Here is a 19,332-nt window from a genome sequence, read left to right as displayed (position 1 = left end):
TAGATAATAATTCTGTTTGGACACAAACATTTTTAATAGGTTCTTCCCTGATCCATCCCTCAAACTTCATGTTTGAGGGATGTATTGTAGTTGTATTTTTGTAATGCTGTTAATAACAATTGAGTAATAACTGGTTTATATTATTATTGTGTATATTCATCAGGCAATTTCCCCCACAGACTGAAAACAAGTTCTCAACTAAATGCCTGATTATATAGCTTTTCTGGTTGGCAACCCCCCAAAAAAGTTTTTTGCTCTATGAGCTGAGTTTTTTTGTAATGTTAGAGAAGAGCGTTAAGAGGAATCAATGTATGACTTCTTTGAACAAGAGCATGTAGTCAAAGACAGCTTTATTGTCAATTCTACTCATGTGTCAATTGTAAGACGCACATAATCACATTTTTTACAGTGATTAGTCTCATCAAATTTTGAAAAAGAAATTATCTGTTGACAGCAATCCAGTTGTTCCAGGGGTAGTGTATGGTGTTGTGACTCTCAGCTTCGTGGTCACTCACATTTCATAATTAAACGTCTCTAAACCAGGGATATAATGCATGATATCTACCAAATCATGTCATTCATCTTAACAGTGTGAAACTGAATTGTAAAGTGATCACATGCATTCTTACACAGTAGTACTTCTCAGAAGTAACAGTGTTTTATGTTGAATTCAAACAAATTAGGCGATTCAGAAAAAACTTAATTTATTATATCAAACCACAACAAGATTGGTTGTTTTGAATCTTATGAAAATGCCTATCTGAATGAAGCCTTTGTACTGAATCACTGAGTGTAGCAGTTTTATTTCAGATATTTATGTTATTCAAATTGCTCTCGTTTCAGTCCCAAAAATTCCAGAGCATTTCCAGCCAGTAATTTATCCTGCAATACAAAATGATGCACATTAGATTGAATAGTGGGAACAGTACTTAAACATTTCAAAAAACTCATTCAAACATTAATTTACAATTTTGACTTTTGAGAGCTAGTAGGCATTTTTCAGCTGAAATCTTTGTGTTCCTTACAAGCTGTTTCTACTTCCAGCACTCGTGTTAGGATATAGAGTGTTAGCTATAGAGGAAATAATATAACCTTTAGTGTTTCATCAAACTCATCCATGGACTCAATCAGTGATCCAGGCTGCAGCTCTCCCAGTGGAAATGGATAATCTGTTCCCAGCATCACTTTTTCCTAAAAGAGAGTTATTTGTTTCACAGTCACCAGCTGAACAACTGTGAAAAAAAAGATTTCTTCCCCACATCACAAGAGCATTGTATGACTTCAATTATTACTGCTACACCATTTTCGTATGGTTTATGTGGTGTTCCAGAAACAACTCCTGATGTGCTCAAACTACTCGTAACAGAGCTCACTTTTCCAATAACATCAATCAGCAGCTTCAGGGCAATGGGATCGTGAACCAGGGAGTCAGTGTAGAAAGACCCGAGGTATGTCCGTGGATTGATTTTGTTGTCGACTGCACACAGGTCTGGTCGGACTGTGTGGCCATGTTCAATTCTGCCAATGGTAAATGGGAAAGAGCCACCTGTAATCGTAATGAACAACCGTCCATATTTACTGTCAAACAACAACACAGAGGCTCATTTCACCTCGTGAAGTGAGAATGTTGTGAAGCACTTATATTCTTTCTGTTGTAGCTTTAATGTTCTACATTAGGCAACATGTAATCTCTTCTGTACCTCCATGAGCAAAGCAGACTTTCAGTTTAGGAAACCTCTCGAAGACACCTCCAAATATCATCGAGCAAATAGCCATGGTTGTTTCTGAGGGCATTCCTTTGTGATGGAGAAGACAAAAAAATATCATTTCAATTTTCACATTATAATTAAATATTTTATTACTGTTAAGACAGGATTACTGGTAAATCAAATGAAGGTTTATTGGTCACCACTGGCCATAATAATAATAATAATATTCAAAACCGTTTTAAAACCAGATTTACAAAGTATGTCACAAAATAAAATATAAGAGCAAAATATAAAGAGCAGAAATAAAATGCTAAACACAATATTTAAACATAAAAAAATAAAAAATACTATAAAATTCCAGCTTGTGCAAGTGAGCTTTTAACCGCTTTTAAAACAATAAAACATATAGTATAAATGAATGTTATTATTTTTGCAATTGGATTGTTTTTTTTATAGTTTTTCTCATTTCATACCTTCACAGAAACAGATAACAAGAAAGGTGTTTTTATTTTCTACTATATAGTCTATAGAAACTTTAAATCTTCCACCACTGCTCCATCTCCCTCACCCACCAGCCAGGGCAGCCAATACTTAGCCATCCTCCCATCCGTTTGCATGTCCCATGGGTGAACAAATATGGAGCAGCCCAGCTCCTCGGCTGCCTGTGGGGAGGACACACTGCAAGATAAGTATTTTTCCATGAACGAGAACTTTGGTCACATGGACACATTTGCTACTACTGTCACAAGGGACATTATTTTATAACATAGGCATATACGATAATATGCAGCGTCTCACAGCATAGAAGGGAAAGAGTTCAGAGGAGTTGAGGTCCCAGTTGTTAATGTGTGAGCCAATCTGCACCCCAGGGAAGCCCAGCTCCTTCACACAGCGCTTCATCTCCAGCACGGCCAAGTCGGGAGCTTGCATGGGCAGCGTTCCCAGGCCCACAAATCTCTTGGGGTTGCTACGTACCGTCTGGGCCAAACTGTCATTTAAAATGACGCTGAGATCCAGTGTGTCATGAGGTTTGGCCTGTAACCCATAAAGGAAATTTAAAACAGGTAAATGTATTCATGGAAGCCGATAATGCATTTCAGTAACGTTTGTTTTATCTTTGTGTTGATGCCTCTGTGACGGAAGGAAAACAAAGGCAGTTAAGCAGCTTTGCAGGCAACAAGCCACCATGGAACTTTAAATTGAATTTAGACAAATGCAGCCTGCAGCAATTGAGGGCACAGAAAACAACACTCAGTGGGTAATTGTTTACCTGTTTTTGATCCACCATGCTCTGACTTGGCGTTCACTCACCCAGTAATTGAACATCACAGGAACAGTAGAAAGGGCTTGAACTGTCACACCTGAATATCAGGAAGAGAAACATAATTTCTAGTCATCACTCACAACAAGCTGCAGCACTTTTTTCCATCTTTGTGCATGTACCATGTTGATCCATGTCTCGTATGCGGGCATTTGCATCCCAGCAGTTTTCTTGAATCACTCGGAACAGCTTCCCATCTTTCATCATATCTGCTTCCCCCTGGAACACAACATTACCACCACCTCTTACAGCAATTAACATGCTCCCATGTCTCCGCTGTATAGTCCAGACACTTTGGCATATTTTTCCTCTTGTTCTTTGCCATTTTACCCTTAGAATTTAGATTTTTTTAAGCTCATTAAAACTGCATTCGACTTTTGGACTTTTCTAACTTGTCAAAAATACAACCACATGGTGGCAGCAGACGGCTCATTCAGCTGATTTCTGCTTGAAGTGGGCCTCTGAGCTGACAGACTGTGTTGCTGCTGTGTTTGAAGTGAATCTCTCTGCTGATGCAGGGACGACGTGCTGAGTTCTGCAGCTGCTCACGCTGCCAGGTCCAGCCTGACAGGTCCACAGGGTGGGCTGCAGTCGGGGAAAAAAGCTGCTGTGTGCCCAGCATAGTGTACAGTACAGTTGCATAAGGGCTCCTTTACCTTTGCCCTTTCTGTGTCTGCGCATTTACTCACCATGCAGTGGTGGTGAAGCTGGACAAACCCATCATATCCATACCTCTGAAACACATGCAAGACTGCAGTTATTAAATATTGCATACTAAAGACATAAACTGTACCAAACATTACAATGCAAATCTGGTGTATTGAATCCATGATGTGAAATATATGTGTAAACATCCGGATGGCTCAGTTTCCCTTGTGCACTAGAAAGTCCCTATTTATTGTGTTAAATCTTTGTTCAAGAGGACTTTCCACACGACAGCCCGGAATCCCAACTGCAGCTGCCGTCTCTCTGTCTTCACTGACTGCTTACAATGATATAAATGCAAATTTTAACAGTAGTGTGGTTAAGAAGCTAATCATAATATTGTTTTAAAGATCATGAGACCTCAGACCTCCGCAGCTCAATAAAAGAATGATCATGATGTTCTCCACTTTGTATAAACATGATTTTGACCTGATGACATAAATAGATGTCCTTTACAGAGACGGATGCTTTAGCTCTTTTTGGGTTCAGAGACTACAGCTGTAAAATATAGTTAATGCATGGCCATTGTGTCATGCTTTATATCTGAGATTGAGTATTACCCCGGCAACTAAAAAATAAGTGTATTTTCATCTCAGTTTGTTCAACTAACCCAAACATAAGTAATGTCTTCTGTAGGCTAACACACTGTATTTTATGTCTGTGATCATCTATTAACCCTATATAATTAGGATGGCTGTCGTTTGTGCTTCGAATGTTATTGCATTATACAGATAAGTGTTTCTGTTATTTAGTATAACCTCAGCATAGGGCGTAAATAAGTAAGAATTATAGAAATGTTTGGCTGTGTAATGCAATTAAATTCAAAAGAATGATCTCCAAAACCTCCAAAATTACAGATAGATAGATAGATAGGACAGACATGCAATACACATGCAGTACAGACAGAAAGAAAGGTTTTCTTTCCTGTCTGCAGTCCAGCAGTAAATGTAGGAAATCATTAGCTAGAGCCAGGCCTCCACAGTGACCGAGCCATAAGAGCAGGATCAGATAGAGCAAGGCCGCTGCCATCTATTGATTAAAGTTTAACCATCCATAGAGAACACTGACTTATGTGAGGCGTTAAACTCCTTGCTGACACTCCAGCGGGATATGTCTATTTTACTGGTATTTAATAGCAATGAATTCAAGAAGTTGCTATGCCTGACACACAGCTGATACAATGGTGAGTTTTTAAAGCCACTGAGCCACACAAAATTAGTTCCAGCCCATAAACTGTGCTGTCAATGCCCAAGGTTAGAGCTGTTACGAAGAAAAAATCCCTGATCCGGCGTGAGCTAGAGCCTACCTGCTTCAAATCGGGCCACTCCTTTGGTAAAATGTGGTTGTGAATATCAACCTTCATCCTTGTGATTACTCTGAGGAAAACTTGAGAAGTCTGCTGCAGGAGGATTCTTCCACTAAATGTGCGTAAATCCAACCAACCCACTCCCCGCCTTCAGCCTCTAACCAGTGACCGATAGGTTAATGCCTGCTGGGACACCCTTGTCATTTATTACCTAATCTATAAAACAAGCAGAGAGTCTGGCAGGGATGTTTAAATGCCTATAGCTGATATTAACAAACGTGTGCTGTTACTTCGAGCCTTCATTATTTACTCACCACTGACACTTATAGAAAATCACACATGAATATGTATAACATTTCTTTGCCCCTTGCTGGGTTGTGCTGAGTCAGCTGAAAGTCACTGATAGTCAGCTGAATTGATGGCAACATTTGTATTATTTATTTTTTTTATGAAAGATTTGACAAAGAGTTTGTCTTGTTTTGTAAAAATAATATGTTGTTTGGTCTCCTAGAAGATTGGACACGGAAATACAATGTCATTGTTTGTATGATTAATATTATCATTAAGATGGCGAAATTCTGCACATAAATGTAAATTCACTTGGAAACCACGCTTTGTTGCATTAAGCAGCAAGTTCAGATAATATTTTAAATTTGTTCAGGTGAGCATGAACAGTTATAATGGCTAAAACATCCTATAATCCCGGAGTCCACCACAGACAATGTGTCCTGAAATGTAGAGAGAGATAAACCTAAAGCCAGGAAGGCAAAACTCTTTGCCAGGAAAATGTACAGTAAATAAACCCAGGAATTTGGGAATGTACAAATGAATGACAAAACCTGCAGAGCTGCATGACGCTGGTTGATTCTGCCGCTGGTTAGTGTTTTATCATCAACTAGTGCAGGGCTCATTCTAAACCTGCATGTTAGAATGTTCTGTTCTGTAGTGCTGTTGCTCCGGAGCTACTTCAGAATTATTCCTTGTCATTAGTGAGTCCTCTTTAAATAGTTTTAACATACTTTCACTTTTTTATTCTTTGCGTGCTGAACGTTGTGTGCAGAGCTTTTTATAAAAAATCTATGGTGCAGAGTTACAAAACTTAGTGTTTGTCCTTCCTGGTTTATCTGCAATGAAGATTTTAGCCAGTGTCTTTCGTAAAATATTATTATTGTTCATGTGTGTAGCTTTTATAATTTATATATATATATAATTTTTTTTTATATAATGAATGTGAATGACTTACTTAACTTTTTACTTTTTTCATATATTGCATTAGGCTATTTCAGAGGTCTGATGATCCAACGAACCAATCCTCAGACCCAAGTTCAAAACCTTTCAAAACAAAAGCACTTTCCTCGGCCATTATAAATACACATGCCATGTGTAAAGCCGATAAGATGAAGGGATCATGAGATATGCCACAGACAGACAGACAGTCATTTCGTATTCTTGAGTAATACAAAATCTAAATAAAAACAGAAAAAACCACGTGGTCTTCTCCCTGCCCACAGCCCTGCCTTGGCCGTGGCGCCCCCTGGTGGCTCGTGTCACAGACTAATGAACCCAGTGAGCATGGGGCAGCAGGCAGATGAATTCTCTGATTTGTCGATAATCGATCAGGATGTTCTCGGACTTGAGGGCGAATTCAGCATGAACAAAGATGTGCACCTACAGGCCCGACCCACTATTAGATAAAGAAACGGATAAAAAGTACTTATGTGACATTATTAGATAACGACATGACATAAACCAAAGCTTATCACTGTGAAACTTGATAGTTTCCATGCAGAGATCTGAGTGGATGAAGTGCAGAGATAAGAGAGAGGAGGAGAGAAGGGGAGGAGGAGGATGAGGAGGAAGAGGAGGAGGAGGAGAACAGAAAAAAAAAAAAACTTGCTGGCACCGCCTGTCTCGTTCTCAGCACACCTCAGCAGTTTATCGCAGCATCAAACCGTGAAGCGTCTCCAAGCGGCTCTCTGGTTAAATACACAGCCGCCTCCTCGCAGATCTCACTCATCACGGACGGAGTTGTTCTTGTTGTTTGTTGCTGATGCCGGAGAGAGCGACCCTCTGGCCCCCATCCTCCCTCATCGCCATCTCTCATCTTCCTCCCCTGCGCAACTGAGTCGACACCGGTGGCTTGTTGCCGGACGCGCTGGATGGCTGCTGCGCCCTGCGGACCGGTGTGAATCAATCCTGTCTCTTAGTTAGTTTGTTTTTTAATCTTCTCCAGTCATCTGCACTCTGAGCCTGTCAACAAAAACAACTGCAACAATGACAGACCCATCCACCCAAGAGTCCTACCCCGTCCCGGACTCGACTATAGTGGATGCCACGGTGCGGAACGGCCAGTGTGCCCCGGATGGCTTCAACAACCACCACCACCAGAACCACCACCAGCCGCAAGCCAAGAGCCCCGGTCAGCCCGAGCCCTACACCACCAGCCAGGAGATGAAAATCACAGACAGCGTGGAGGGGGAAGGTAACTTCATCCAGCTCTAGTCATCTCTGTTTGGGTGTGACTTTAAAAAACAAACTTATGGATGTGAACCTGTGATGGGTGGAGGGATGCAAGGATGGAGGGATGGAAGTGGTAGCCTATTTCTTACCCCTGTAAGATATTTTTAGGCTGCTCTTACTTTAATTATTTATGATAGTCTGACATCAGCAGGATCGAGAGCTGTTAAATAGTTTCCCTCATCCATTCGTTCATTCATTCTTATACTTCCCTTCAATTTTATCCCCTGTATTTTATCCACTCATTTTAACTGCCCATTAGAACCTGCACCCATGAGGCTCCCAGTCTGCTTGAAGGGTAAATTCTAATACTAATCACATGTGAACCCTCAAGTGCAAATCCACATTAACTTAAACACATGTGCATATGTGATCCCCCCTCTAAAATAATCCCATTCATCATCTAGTATACAGAAAACCAAAACATTCCACAGTGGATATTAATCAGAGGCCCTCTATTATACAATGAACACTGAGCGGGTTGATACAGAGATTTCATTTGGTTTATTAAATACAGTACATGTATGTTTACTGGATCTGATTTCAGTGGATATGTGACATGGTAATGAAGCTGTTCACTGTGTTACTCAAGCTGACGCTAAATAAACTTTAATTAAAGCGTAGCCTATAAATGATACTTATGTGATTGAGCCTGTTATGAGAAGACAGAAATGGTTATTGTGTTAAGTTTTATGGCAGCTAATGGTACTAATTGGATTTGGCCAAGTCTAAGAGCTGGGTTCAAACTACACACCATGTGCCCACCCAAGAAATCATAAATACAAGGTTGGAATGAAGAGCTTCATCCTTTTGTTTGATTTCTTCTGTCTGCATGTTAAAAATGTTCTCATGCATTAAATGGCTGTGGTCATTTGAAACTCGATGAGTGAAGTCATGCATGTGGAGAGACAGATGGTAAAAGCAGCAGAGGCCAATAAAGACTTTAAATCCCTCGTAGGGGTCAAGTTCCAAAACCCACGGATCCAATGCAACTCAAAAGCGTCCTTAATCAAACCTGAACATCTTTCTTACTTCGCTATGTCAGTTAATAAGTCTGCCTACTGAAAAACGTTTGGTCACAATAATAAGCTTCATGACAATAATAAGCTTTATTTGTATTTCACTTTTCTTAACAAAGTTACAAAGTTCTTTACAAAAAGATAAAACAACAATAAAAAAATATTAAAATTGAATGAAAAAAAAGAAACATTTTATATGGTATGGTAAATTACTTAAAATTCACTCAGATTCATTCAGAGAAGTAGGTTTATTTTTTAATAAAAGAACATTTTAAGATGCATTTGAAAAGCAGTTTCAGATTTCTGATGTTAGCAGTTAAGTCATCCCAGAGTTCAGGGTCCCGATGGCCTTTAGTAATTATACAAATCAGAAGACCACGATCAGTTAGTCTAAGATTACCTCTTGCAAATGTGTACAGGAGCTGTGTACTCAGCCTTTGGAGCTACATGCTGATGTTAAACTATTTTTAGAGAACAAAGGTGTGACAAAGACAAGTGTCAGGAGACACACACACACACACACACACACACACACACACACACACACACACACACACACACATATACACACTCACCCACACAACCTGTGAGTGTGTGTGTTACAGAGAGCTGTATGAGGAGATGTTTAGCACATGCCTTCTGTCTGAATCCCTATCCTTGGATCATGTGAGCAAAGTGATTTAACCATGCTGTGTCACTCCCTCCCTCTATCGTGCACACACACACATACACACATATACAGACACACACATAGCTGCTCAGCCAGTTTATCTAATATGTTTTAACTCTGAAAGTTTTTGAGGAACCTCTACTGGAGGATGTCTAATTTTATTTGTGTTATAATCCAGCTGATCCTGACCTGGATAGTATGGCCAACATTTCACTGCCATGGCCTCCTGTAACGTGCATTAATTTGGTTGTTATAGGTTTTTTTTCCCAACAGGAAATTAAACTTGCTCAAGCTTCACATAATAGTGATGCTTCATTGATCAGACTGGAAGCTTGTTTTTATTTTTCTTCCCTAAGTCAGATGAAATGGCACCTATCTGTATGGGGTCAGGGTTGAAGTCGAGCATTGGGTTTTAATGTCTTTAGACAGATTCTACATAATTTTGGCGTCAAAAGTCTTCTGGTTTCAATTTCTATTTTGATCAATCACATTTCAGTAGGCTTTGGTTGGAGAGTAAAAGAAGCAGAAAACATTGACCAAAACAAATTGGCCATTTATCTGCATTCATATTCATATCTATACACAGGTATAGTCTGCTAATATCCACAGAAAATGACTAATAGCACCTTATTCAGTGTTATCAGATCATGACCATACAATAACATAATACGTTATTGTTGTTTGTTGTTGAATAATAAAAGATTGTGATATAACTTTTGAAAGACAAGAAGCGTTGTCTCCCATGAATGGGAGCGTGTCATTGTGGCTCGCATGTTGGTCCACGTGAATTTGTCCCTGGACATTAGAAATATAATGCACAAATATGTTCAGACAAGTTTTCTCTGATGTCCTGTTTTCAAAGAAATCAATTACAGGTGGATTAAATGACTTCACATTACCCAGATTTTGAAAATCAAGAGGTTAATAGGTTTGTTTGCTGTAAATTTGACCACATTTCCCCAAATAGTTGCACACAGATTTACATTAGCTCTGCATTTTTCTATCAAAAAGTTTTAAAACTATATTTTAAATAAAAATAAATTGATCATAACAGACTCATAAGGGGACCCAGATAACTTTTTACCTTTGTCTGAAGTGCACTAGAGTCAGCTGAAGTAGCGTATTGCTTGGAGTGCAAGAGCCCGCCTGTTCTTAAAAAACAGTTGAGGAAGCTGGTGAGGGATTGTATTCTAGGAGCATCATCATCTCCCTCTGGATGCTGTTTGCACTGTCTCACCTCTTTGAATCCACACCAGACATTTACCACATTAATCACATCCGAAACCAGACCCTTCAAATCCACTTAATACACTATTTTTCAAGTAATCTGACCACAGGTTACCCTTTATTTGTATTGTAATTCCTGCAAATTAAAATGCGACATAAAATGTAATTTTAAGTCACAAAATATACAGTAGTGCCATAATTTAGCATAAACAGCATAACTATAATCTTAAAGCGTTGTAGAGTATTGTGTCAAGTGAATGTGGTCTTCAATTATCTCAATATTTACTCTATTTTAGATTTCTTCTTTCCTTGTAGGATAAACAACCAGTACATACAGTATTTTATCATCTCACAGTAGGAGATTTTACTACTCCTGTTTGTCCCGGAAACAACACCCTCACTCTCTCCCCTCATTTATCCCTGGAAAAGCAAAATGAAAAAGAAAAGTGTTAAGATTCTTCTGACCGTAAACTTCACCTGTAAAAAGAGAAAATGTGAATGCACATTACCTGAGGCTACATCTGCTGCAGGGCACCTTCGCTCTCCTTTCCTCCTCTTGTTCTCACCTCCTCTTCTTCTTCATCTGCTTTCCCCACATCTCATTTCTTTATTCTCTCCTACATTCTTTTCCTGACTTCCTCTGTCACTCCTCATTTCATTCTTCTCTTCCCTGCGGGGTGACGAGGGAATTTACCTGGCTGGGAGGGCCTAAAAGACTGCTGCGGGTTGCATTATGGGAAATGTACTTAACTAATTTGTGTCATTCTTTTGAAAATCTTCCATGAGTTTTTTGTGGGTGCTCCGAATTTATAAGTACCAAAACATGGTGGTTCTCTTTTAAAATTGTTCAATTTGGCACTTCTGAAACTAACTCCGTCATCAGTTGAGTCCTAAGAGAAGCAGTATACAGGCAATCATGTGACTTTATCAGCTCTTAATCAGGCAGTTGTTCATGGAAAAATTCTCTCTCCATGACGCACACGGTGCAGAGAGGAAATTCCCCCAAAGCAGTTTTATACACAAAAAAATATCTCCATCTTCAAAACAAATCACAAAAATATTCTTCTTATGTAAAACCTTGCTTCAAATACAAATATATTTTTGAATTTCACTACATTAAAGTACTCAAAAAATTCCCAAATATGATAACTGGATTACATCCCAAACATTTGGCAGTCGATTCAAAGCTTACAAGTTTTCCGCCTCATTAATTCCTATAATTTACTGCCTGTTTTTTTAACCGCAAAAGAAACACAGGTGACTCCAGAGATACATTTCTGTAAAAATGAAAACTGATAGCATTAAAAGCTCTTTTGAATATATAAGTTGAGGCTTATAAATAATACATGAATGTGCAGAGTCATCCTCATGTTTCATGCCAATGGTACACCTTCAGGCAGTTCAGAATCTGGGCTGCTTTGTCTGTGACTTCAGGCAAAGTCTTCTCACACAGAAACATGGATTTTTGAATCATTAGGAAATGTAAAAAACTCTTTGTTTTGTCTGTGAAGCTGGAATATGCCGGAAACAGTTGTTTAGGTTGGTTGACAAAGGCGGAGTTCAAAGATATTACATGTAACTATATTTCATTCAAATGTCTACAAAATGACTAGACCCGTGTTATACATATTGTTGACTTGTGTCAACATTGCCTAAAGAAATCCCCAATTTTATTCAAGGTAACAGGACGGTTCATTTCGATCACCTTTCATGGTCATCATATCTGCTTTATGTATGGCTTTGCTCGTCTCTGTTGTGACTCTGCTGAACAGTCTGAACAACTTCTTTGGACTGTTTGAAGCTGACAACAGCACCCCTGCACAGAAGACAACACTCCCTCCAGATGACCAGGTGTTGTCCCTGTCTCCAGCCAGCGTGAGGAGGTCCCTCTCCAGGATCAATGCTCGCAAAGCTGCAGGACCTGACAACATTCCTGGTCGTGTGCTTAAGGACTGTGCAGAGGAGCTCACAGATGTCCTCACAGACATCTTCAACAGCTCCCTGAGCCAAGCTGTTGTCCCCATCTGCTTTAAGAGCACCACCATCGTCCCTGTTCCAAAGAAGGCCTCTCCATCGTGCTTCAGCGACTACCGACCTGTGGCACTCACCCAATCATTATAAAGTGCTTCGAGCGGTTAGTCATGCAGCACATCAAATCCATCCTCCCTCCCTCCCTGGACCCCTACCAGTTTGCAATCTCCACAGCCCTCCACTCAGCTCTCACTCACCTGGACACTAAGGAGTCTTACGTGAGTATGCTGTTCTTAGACTTTAGTTCAGCTTTCAACACTATCATCCCCCAGCAGCTGATACAGAAACTGGACTGTCTAGGACTGAACACCTCACTCTGCAACTGGTCGCTGGACTTCCTGACCAGAATACCACAGGCAGTCCGGGTCGGCAGCAACGCATCCAGCACCATCACAATGAACACAGGGGCCCTCCAAGGATGCGTGCTCAGCGCCTTACTCTTCACCCTGCTGACCCACGACTGCACACCAACACACAACAGCAACCTCTTCATCAAGTTTGCGGACGACACTACTGTGGTGGGACTCATCAACAACAACAATGAGTCAAACTACAGGGACGAGGTGAGCCAACTGGCCGCGTGGTGCAGAGGCAACAATCTCTCTCTTAATGATGAGAAGACGAAGGAGATTGTTGTCGACTTCCGGAGAGCCTCCACCCAGCACCCTCCACTGATCATCAACAGTGCTGCTGTGGAGAGAGTGAGCAGCGCCAAGTTCCTGGGTGATCACATCAGTGAGGACCTCTCCTGGAGCAGCAACACCGCATCACTGGCCGGAAAAGCTCAGCAGCGCCTCTACCTTCTCTGCAGACTGAGAAGAGCCAGAGCACCGGTCCCCATCAGCACACCTTTACCGTGGAACCACCAAGAGCATCGTGACCAGCTGCTTCACTGTGTGGTACGGCGGCTGCACCGCATCCTGCCGGAAGACCCTGCAGCGCATGGTGAGAGCAGCTGAGAGGATCATCGGTGCCCCCCTCCCCTCCCTTCAGGACACCTACAACACACGCCTGGCCCGAAAAGCACTCAGCATTGCGGGCGACTCCTTCTTCCTTCCACTGTTTGCATTATTCACTCGAACTTTATTATTGTTGCTGTTTTGCTGCGTGTCAGTAAAGCGAGTTAAACCTGAGAAGCTGTCTCTGTACAATGCTTCACCCATGAACTACTACTTGTTCTACTGCAATCTGCAGCGACCCCAGGCACCAAACGTGTCTTGTGTACCTCAGTGTAAATCCCCTATATCTGACCTCTGTGCTCTCTTTGAAGATGATGAGAATTATATAAGAGGATTGATGTATGGCAAATTATTCCATTAATGTTCAAAACAGTAATAATTATTCATTGACAAATCTACTGAGCTTGTATTTGGATTCAGCACAACTGCCTGTGCCATGAAAATCTTTCTAAAATCAGTCACATGTCCTGAGCAGAGCCTGACCTCTGACCTCCCAGTAGGCTCAGAACAAACTGAGAGAATTTCCCTACAAAAGAACATTTCCCTACTAGAAATAAACTCTACAAAGTGAAAAGTTGACAGTAGTGCTGGACGATATGGCCAAATTTATATCAAGATTAAAATATTCATTATGACAAATGTCACATTATTTATTATATTTATTTATAAAATTGTTTTACATTTTCGCTCCTGAGTGAAGGTTGTTGTTTTCAATCGAGCAGAGAATGACAGACACTTGATAGACCTTTGTTATATAGGTATTGATGAAAGTTATATTCAGGTAGGTGTGTTGTGCTATCTGTGTGCTCAGTAAGACATCAGAATGTTACATCCCTGCTGATTAGAGCAGTAACTGAGACACACTCCTGCAGAGTAATTTAACCCAGGAATGAATGCAGATTGTGCCCTTTTAGAGCCAGATGTTCATGGTCTTTTTAGAATTCTAATTTAAAAGGGGCACATTTTCATGTAATTGATCCAGAAGCCAGAATGTAATTATTCAAACTGACAAGATCTTCAATTTAAAGACTATGTTCACATTGACACCATCAATCTGACTATTCACCTTAATATGAATAAAACATTATTTTGAATTTGGTGTGTATACAATTTGCTAATAGAATACACCATTCATATTCCTGTTACATGTTTCAGAACATATTATGATACCAAAATGCTGCATAACTCTTTTCTCTAAGTATACTCTGTTAGTCTGGGTTCCGACAAAAAATTGGAAATGGGTTTGGGTTTGGGTCGGGTTCACATGTGTTGCTTCAGCCATCTTCTTAGCTTTTTTACACATTAGCCTATAATTGGGGAAAACAGTAGGCTTGGTTAGTTTTCTCACATGCTCGGGCAAGTCCGGACAAAAAATGTACTCCTGAGCCACAGCATATCCCTATTCTTATATTTAAATTGAGTATTTCTTATTCCAAATATGACCTTATTTGAAACTAATCGGAAAATGCTGTTTACATGACTGCTCTGTGGGTCTCCAGAATTTCACAAGCTTTATACCTTCAACCCTGTTTCAATAAACCAACTATTGATTGCTCAAGACTGAAGGGCCTTGTACTTCTTTTAGCCTTGTAATTCAAATAACCACATATACCAGTTGTTGATATAATCACTTAATAAGGCATGAAATAAATCAAGTGCGACGAAACACAAAGGAGGAACTGTCTTTATAACAGAGTTTCCATGTGGTTTCTGCAGGTCTCCTCGAGAGCAGCATGCGCCTGAAGCCCCACGAGGCCCAGAGCTACAGGAAGAAGGCGCTCTGGGTGTCCTGGATCTCCATTGTGGTCACACTCATACTGGCGGTGGCAGCTTTCAGTAAGAGATTCAACACTCGTTCATAGACAGGCAGCTTGTACTGCAGTGTAGTAGAATAACTTTGTTGCTGAAATATTGTGCTGTTCAATGGCGAGTAGAGTGTCAGTTGATTTCTCACTTCCCTGTTGACTCAGAGGAGATGTTGTCATCATTTGTGGAAACATGAAGTAAGTTGTATCATAAACCAGTCTTACAATGTGGCGAAGATGAAGAAGGTCTGAGTTGTTCTATTAACCAACCAATCCAACAAACATATGTCTGTCTGTCTGTGGAGGTTTGAGTTTTCATTTTATCAAGTTCAAACATATTGTTTCGAGCCCAGTTTGATGCAATTTGGACACATGATACATTCAATATTCATAAATATTCATAATCATTTTGAAAGTTTGATTATTTTTACTTCACCCTATCGGACTGACAAAGACACAGACAAAAGAAGGATTAACCTGAGAAGGGTACTTATCGCCATCATGGCAACAACATTAACAGACTTCTCGTTTGTCAGTTTGTCTTTAAAGCACAAGCACAATGATCATTTTGTTGCTGCTATGCTTTATACATATAGGGGAATTACAGAGTTTTGTTTTTGAAAAGTTCTGATCTTGGGTCCAAAGATTGTGTCTGAAATAGTCATTGCAAGTAGACTGAAATAGTCAACCAGTAATATAAAAAAAAACTGTAGTTCAGTAAATCAATCAAACTTGTATATATGCCACACACGTGAACAGTAAAAGTTTCAAGAACACTGACTATAAAACCTTCATTGCAGATAAACCAGGTAGGATGAACACAAAGTTTTCTAACTTCACTCTGCACCATAGACTGTTTATAAAAAGCTCTGCACACAACGTCCAGCACACAAACAATATAAAGTGACAGTTTATTGTTGAACTGTTTGAGGAGGACTCACTAATGACATGGAATAATTCTGAAGTAGCTACGGAGCATTAACACAAGGCAAGAGAACTGCCCATTCCAAACAGGCAAGAACCGGCACAACACTATATATGAAAAGCAGTTGCTATAGTTTATATTTGTAATGTTTATTATTACTATGTGTAGGTTTAGTGCCACAAAAGCCGCATTTAGAATTTAACAAGCAAACCCTAACTAATCATACATTTTGATCAAACTCAAAATAACTCTTCTAAGTAATAGCTTGTTAGAGTTGTTCATTTCTAATGATAAGATAATTAAATCATCTGAATGTAGTAAAAATGTATTTAAAGACCAAAGAGTGGAAAGGAGGTTTAGATCACAAACTTGTATGCAACTACCAAAAAAGGCACATGAAAAAAACATTAAGGGATTTGATTCGGTGGAACCAGTTCATCGAGGACACGCTGTGAGTTGATTATAACAGTGTGACCAAATGTTTTTGTTTTTCACTTTTCTAACTCAGTTATGGAATTGCGGAAAACTAAATGTCACTTTTGAACACGTAAACTGTCACTAATTTGAAATCAACATATAATAAACGAGTAATCATCTTATCAGGCAGTATGACGACAAACAGCATTTGCCTTTGACCCATACTGACTTGGTCAGCTGTCCAGAGAAAGCAACTGAACGAATCACGATTCATCTCCGAAGCTGAGGAGGTCAAAAGGGGGAACTGAGCAGCACTATTCTTTTCTGGTAGAGGCGGAATTTTTATAGTTTCAATGCAGAAAATTTGATTCATGCTCTTACATCTTGTGACACAAAGGAAAACTGTAGGCTCATCAGCAGATGCCTTTGTCGAGGCAAATAAGAATGATTTAAGCAATCAACAACACTTAAATCCAAGTGAAACCACAGAGGACACAGATTTGGGGAAATCGTGGCAGAAAGCAACAGCAAATGCTGTGAAATTGTGAAGAAGTTTGATGTGTGAACTTTGTAGCCTCACAGCAGAGACTCCTCCTTCTGGTCAAATTCATGTCCTGTTATTTAATTGATTCCTTGAATATAAATGTAATTGTTTCATAACCATGTCAACTAATCATGGTTAGGATAAATCAGCTACAGATTTGTAGATATCTAATTTTCATTCTTTATTCAGATTCACCCTCAGAGGAGCTTTCATAATGTCTGAGCAGAATGTGTTTGATAATTCAAATCTGATGTTAATGAAGGGTCTCTTGGTGCGTGCGTGGCAAACAGGTTTTCATTGATACACAACCTCGGCTCTGGAGCAAAAGGGATTTGTTCTTCTGTTGGACTCAGCCTAGTCATGCAGTCTTGAGGTTGTTCAGACGACGACATGCTGTGTCATTGTGAAGTTTCAGCAACAAGCGTGATGGAGCTTTTCAACACACGTGTTGTTGTCTTATGATGTGCAGGCGCTCCTCACAACCTCACTGTTTGGAGTGGAAAAGGGGATGTGGTTTCGTCACGCCTGGTTAAGTCTCAGTTTCCAGTCACAATGTTGTCTTTTTTGTGTCATGCTTATTAGGTGATGAAGCATAAACTTGTTTTGTAAAGCAAAGAGGCCGATTACCAAAGAGAGGGACTCTATAACATAACATTTGGTCAAAAGTCACAGTTTTCTAATCCAAAATAAAACCCTGCTTTATTTGAAGGAGTATGCTCCAAACATAATGAATGACAAATAACCTGCCAACAATCATTAGAAAAAAGCCAAATGAATTCTGTCCAAATATGCCACCTTCAGTAATTATTCAGCCACACAGCGTTCAATATTAATATATTCAATCTTTGCTTTAGTTAAAGCTGCTCTAATAAGTATATAATAATAAAAGGTCAAATGCTTCATGGAACTCCTTTTTTAGCACTTTATTATCATGGCACGATTATTAGTATGAAACCTTGAAAAAAGTGAGAAACATTTGGGCATCAAGCCCTCGTTTTTGACTTCCTTCATTTGTCTTGATGTGTAAAGTTCGTTTAACTATATGGATTAGATTGAATTGGATTTTACTTTGGCATTGGGACCAGCAATTTTGCTATTTTCCTTTACAGTCTGGAGAAGCTAAAGACATATCTTGTTTTATATGATCTGACATAATGTGGTCTTGTCTTCCGCGATTTGATCTAATCTGGTCTTGTCCTCCCTAATGTGATCTAATCTGGTCTTGTCCTCCCTGATGTGATCTTAACTGGTCTTGTCCGAGGTTGTATTTAAAATTGGTGAGACTCATCTTTAAACCCCTCACAAGTGAATCAACAACGTCCCTGTGATTGTCAGAAGTGATGAAATGGGCCTGAAGTCTGCCCGATTGTCTTCTAGTGTGGGGTCTGGATAAGGCTCTCACAAGTTCTTCATATGAAACTCCAGAGGAACTTGAACAAAACAGCTGGCATGAATGAAATCTCTCAGGAGATATATATGCATACACAAACACACATATTTTGCAAGTCAAACCAGTGCAAGAAAGCACAAAAGCATACTGCAAAGGGTAGTTGGGAATGTGGGTGTGTGTGAAGATTGTCAACACAGAGACTTAAATACAGGAACACGATGACCCACAAAAATACTACTGGGACTCAAAGAGGGAGGAAGTGGAAGGAGGGATGTGGGTGCAGGGATGTGCTGACGAGCTCCTCGCCACCAGACATAACTGCAGCCTCCCGAAGGACGGGTCAGGGGCACTGGGTTAGGAAATGAATAAATGAACGAAACGCTTCCCTGCCCTGTCGCCACCCAGCAAAGAAAGGGGGGAGGAAGACAAAAGGGCAGAGAGAGAGGGGACATCTTGGCAGAAGGGACCAGAGAGAGTGAGAGATGGCTGGAATATGGAGATGTGGAGTGTAGCTCAGGAAGCTGCGACGGCGCCAGGGGACGAGGCTGGATGGGCTCTGGCAGATTCAGTGATTGTGATGGCTCAACTTTAAAGAACACCAGCATGCTGTTTCCTTCCTGCCTGTGCCCTACTTTCTCTCACCCTCTCTCCTCCATCTTTTATCTTCAGCGTGTCGTCAGCTTGTTTCTTTAGCCTCTGCTTTCTTTACCTCCTTTTTATGTTTTTTTCCATCATGTTTTTTTTCTCTACTCTAATTTATGCAAAGTAAGATGATGACTAGATTCTA

The 19,332-nt window shown here is 40.1% G+C and overlaps 2 protein-coding genes across 4 annotated transcripts in view; one reads left to right on the top strand and one right to left on the bottom strand.

Moving 5' to 3' along the window:
• Window positions 1-687: 687 nt before the first annotated feature.
• Window positions 688-7,104, bottom strand: acmsd (aminocarboxymuconate semialdehyde decarboxylase). Of its 3 annotated transcripts, none has more exons than XM_069532872.1 (10): window positions 6,968-7,104; window positions 3,720-3,764; window positions 3,153-3,249; window positions 3,021-3,070; window positions 2,508-2,744; window positions 2,278-2,371; window positions 1,701-1,796; window positions 1,374-1,546; window positions 1,093-1,191; window positions 688-882 (listed from the first exon to the last, which is right to left on the bottom strand). In XM_069532872.1, exons 2-10 carry the CDS (start codon window positions 3,720-3,722, stop codon window positions 820-822), a joined length of 912 nt encoding a protein of 303 aa, XP_069388973.1. In that variant the 5' UTR covers window positions 3,723-3,764; window positions 6,968-7,104; the 3' UTR covers window positions 688-819. The 3 variants fall into 3 exon arrangements, with proteins under 3 accessions (XP_069388973.1, XP_019945405.2, XP_019945406.2); XM_020089846.2 differs by lacking the exon at window positions 6,968-7,104 and adding an exon at window positions 5,042-5,242; XM_020089847.2 differs by lacking the exon at window positions 6,968-7,104 and adding an exon at window positions 5,042-5,207 and having other exon boundaries at window positions 3,153-3,615.
• tmem163a (transmembrane protein 163a) overlaps window positions 6,971-19,332 on the top strand; it is a 55,687-nt gene continuing 43,325 nt past the window's right edge. Inside the window, exons 1-2 of the mRNA XM_020089837.2 lie at window positions 6,971-7,523; window positions 15,181-15,300. Coding sequence (XP_019945396.1) covers window positions 7,316-7,523; window positions 15,181-15,300 — 328 coding nt within the window. The 5' untranslated portion in view covers window positions 6,971-7,315. The remainder of the gene's footprint in view (window positions 7,524-15,180; window positions 15,301-19,332) is intronic.

Source organism: Paralichthys olivaceus, chromosome 10 (genome assembly GCF_024713975.1).
Source record: "Paralichthys olivaceus isolate ysfri-2021 chromosome 10, ASM2471397v2, whole genome shotgun sequence".
NCBI classification, from domain to species: domain Eukaryota; kingdom Metazoa; phylum Chordata; class Actinopteri; order Pleuronectiformes; family Paralichthyidae; genus Paralichthys; species Paralichthys olivaceus.
Note: the sequence above shows the minus strand (reverse complement) of the source record. Positions and strands in the feature narration are given on the sequence as shown.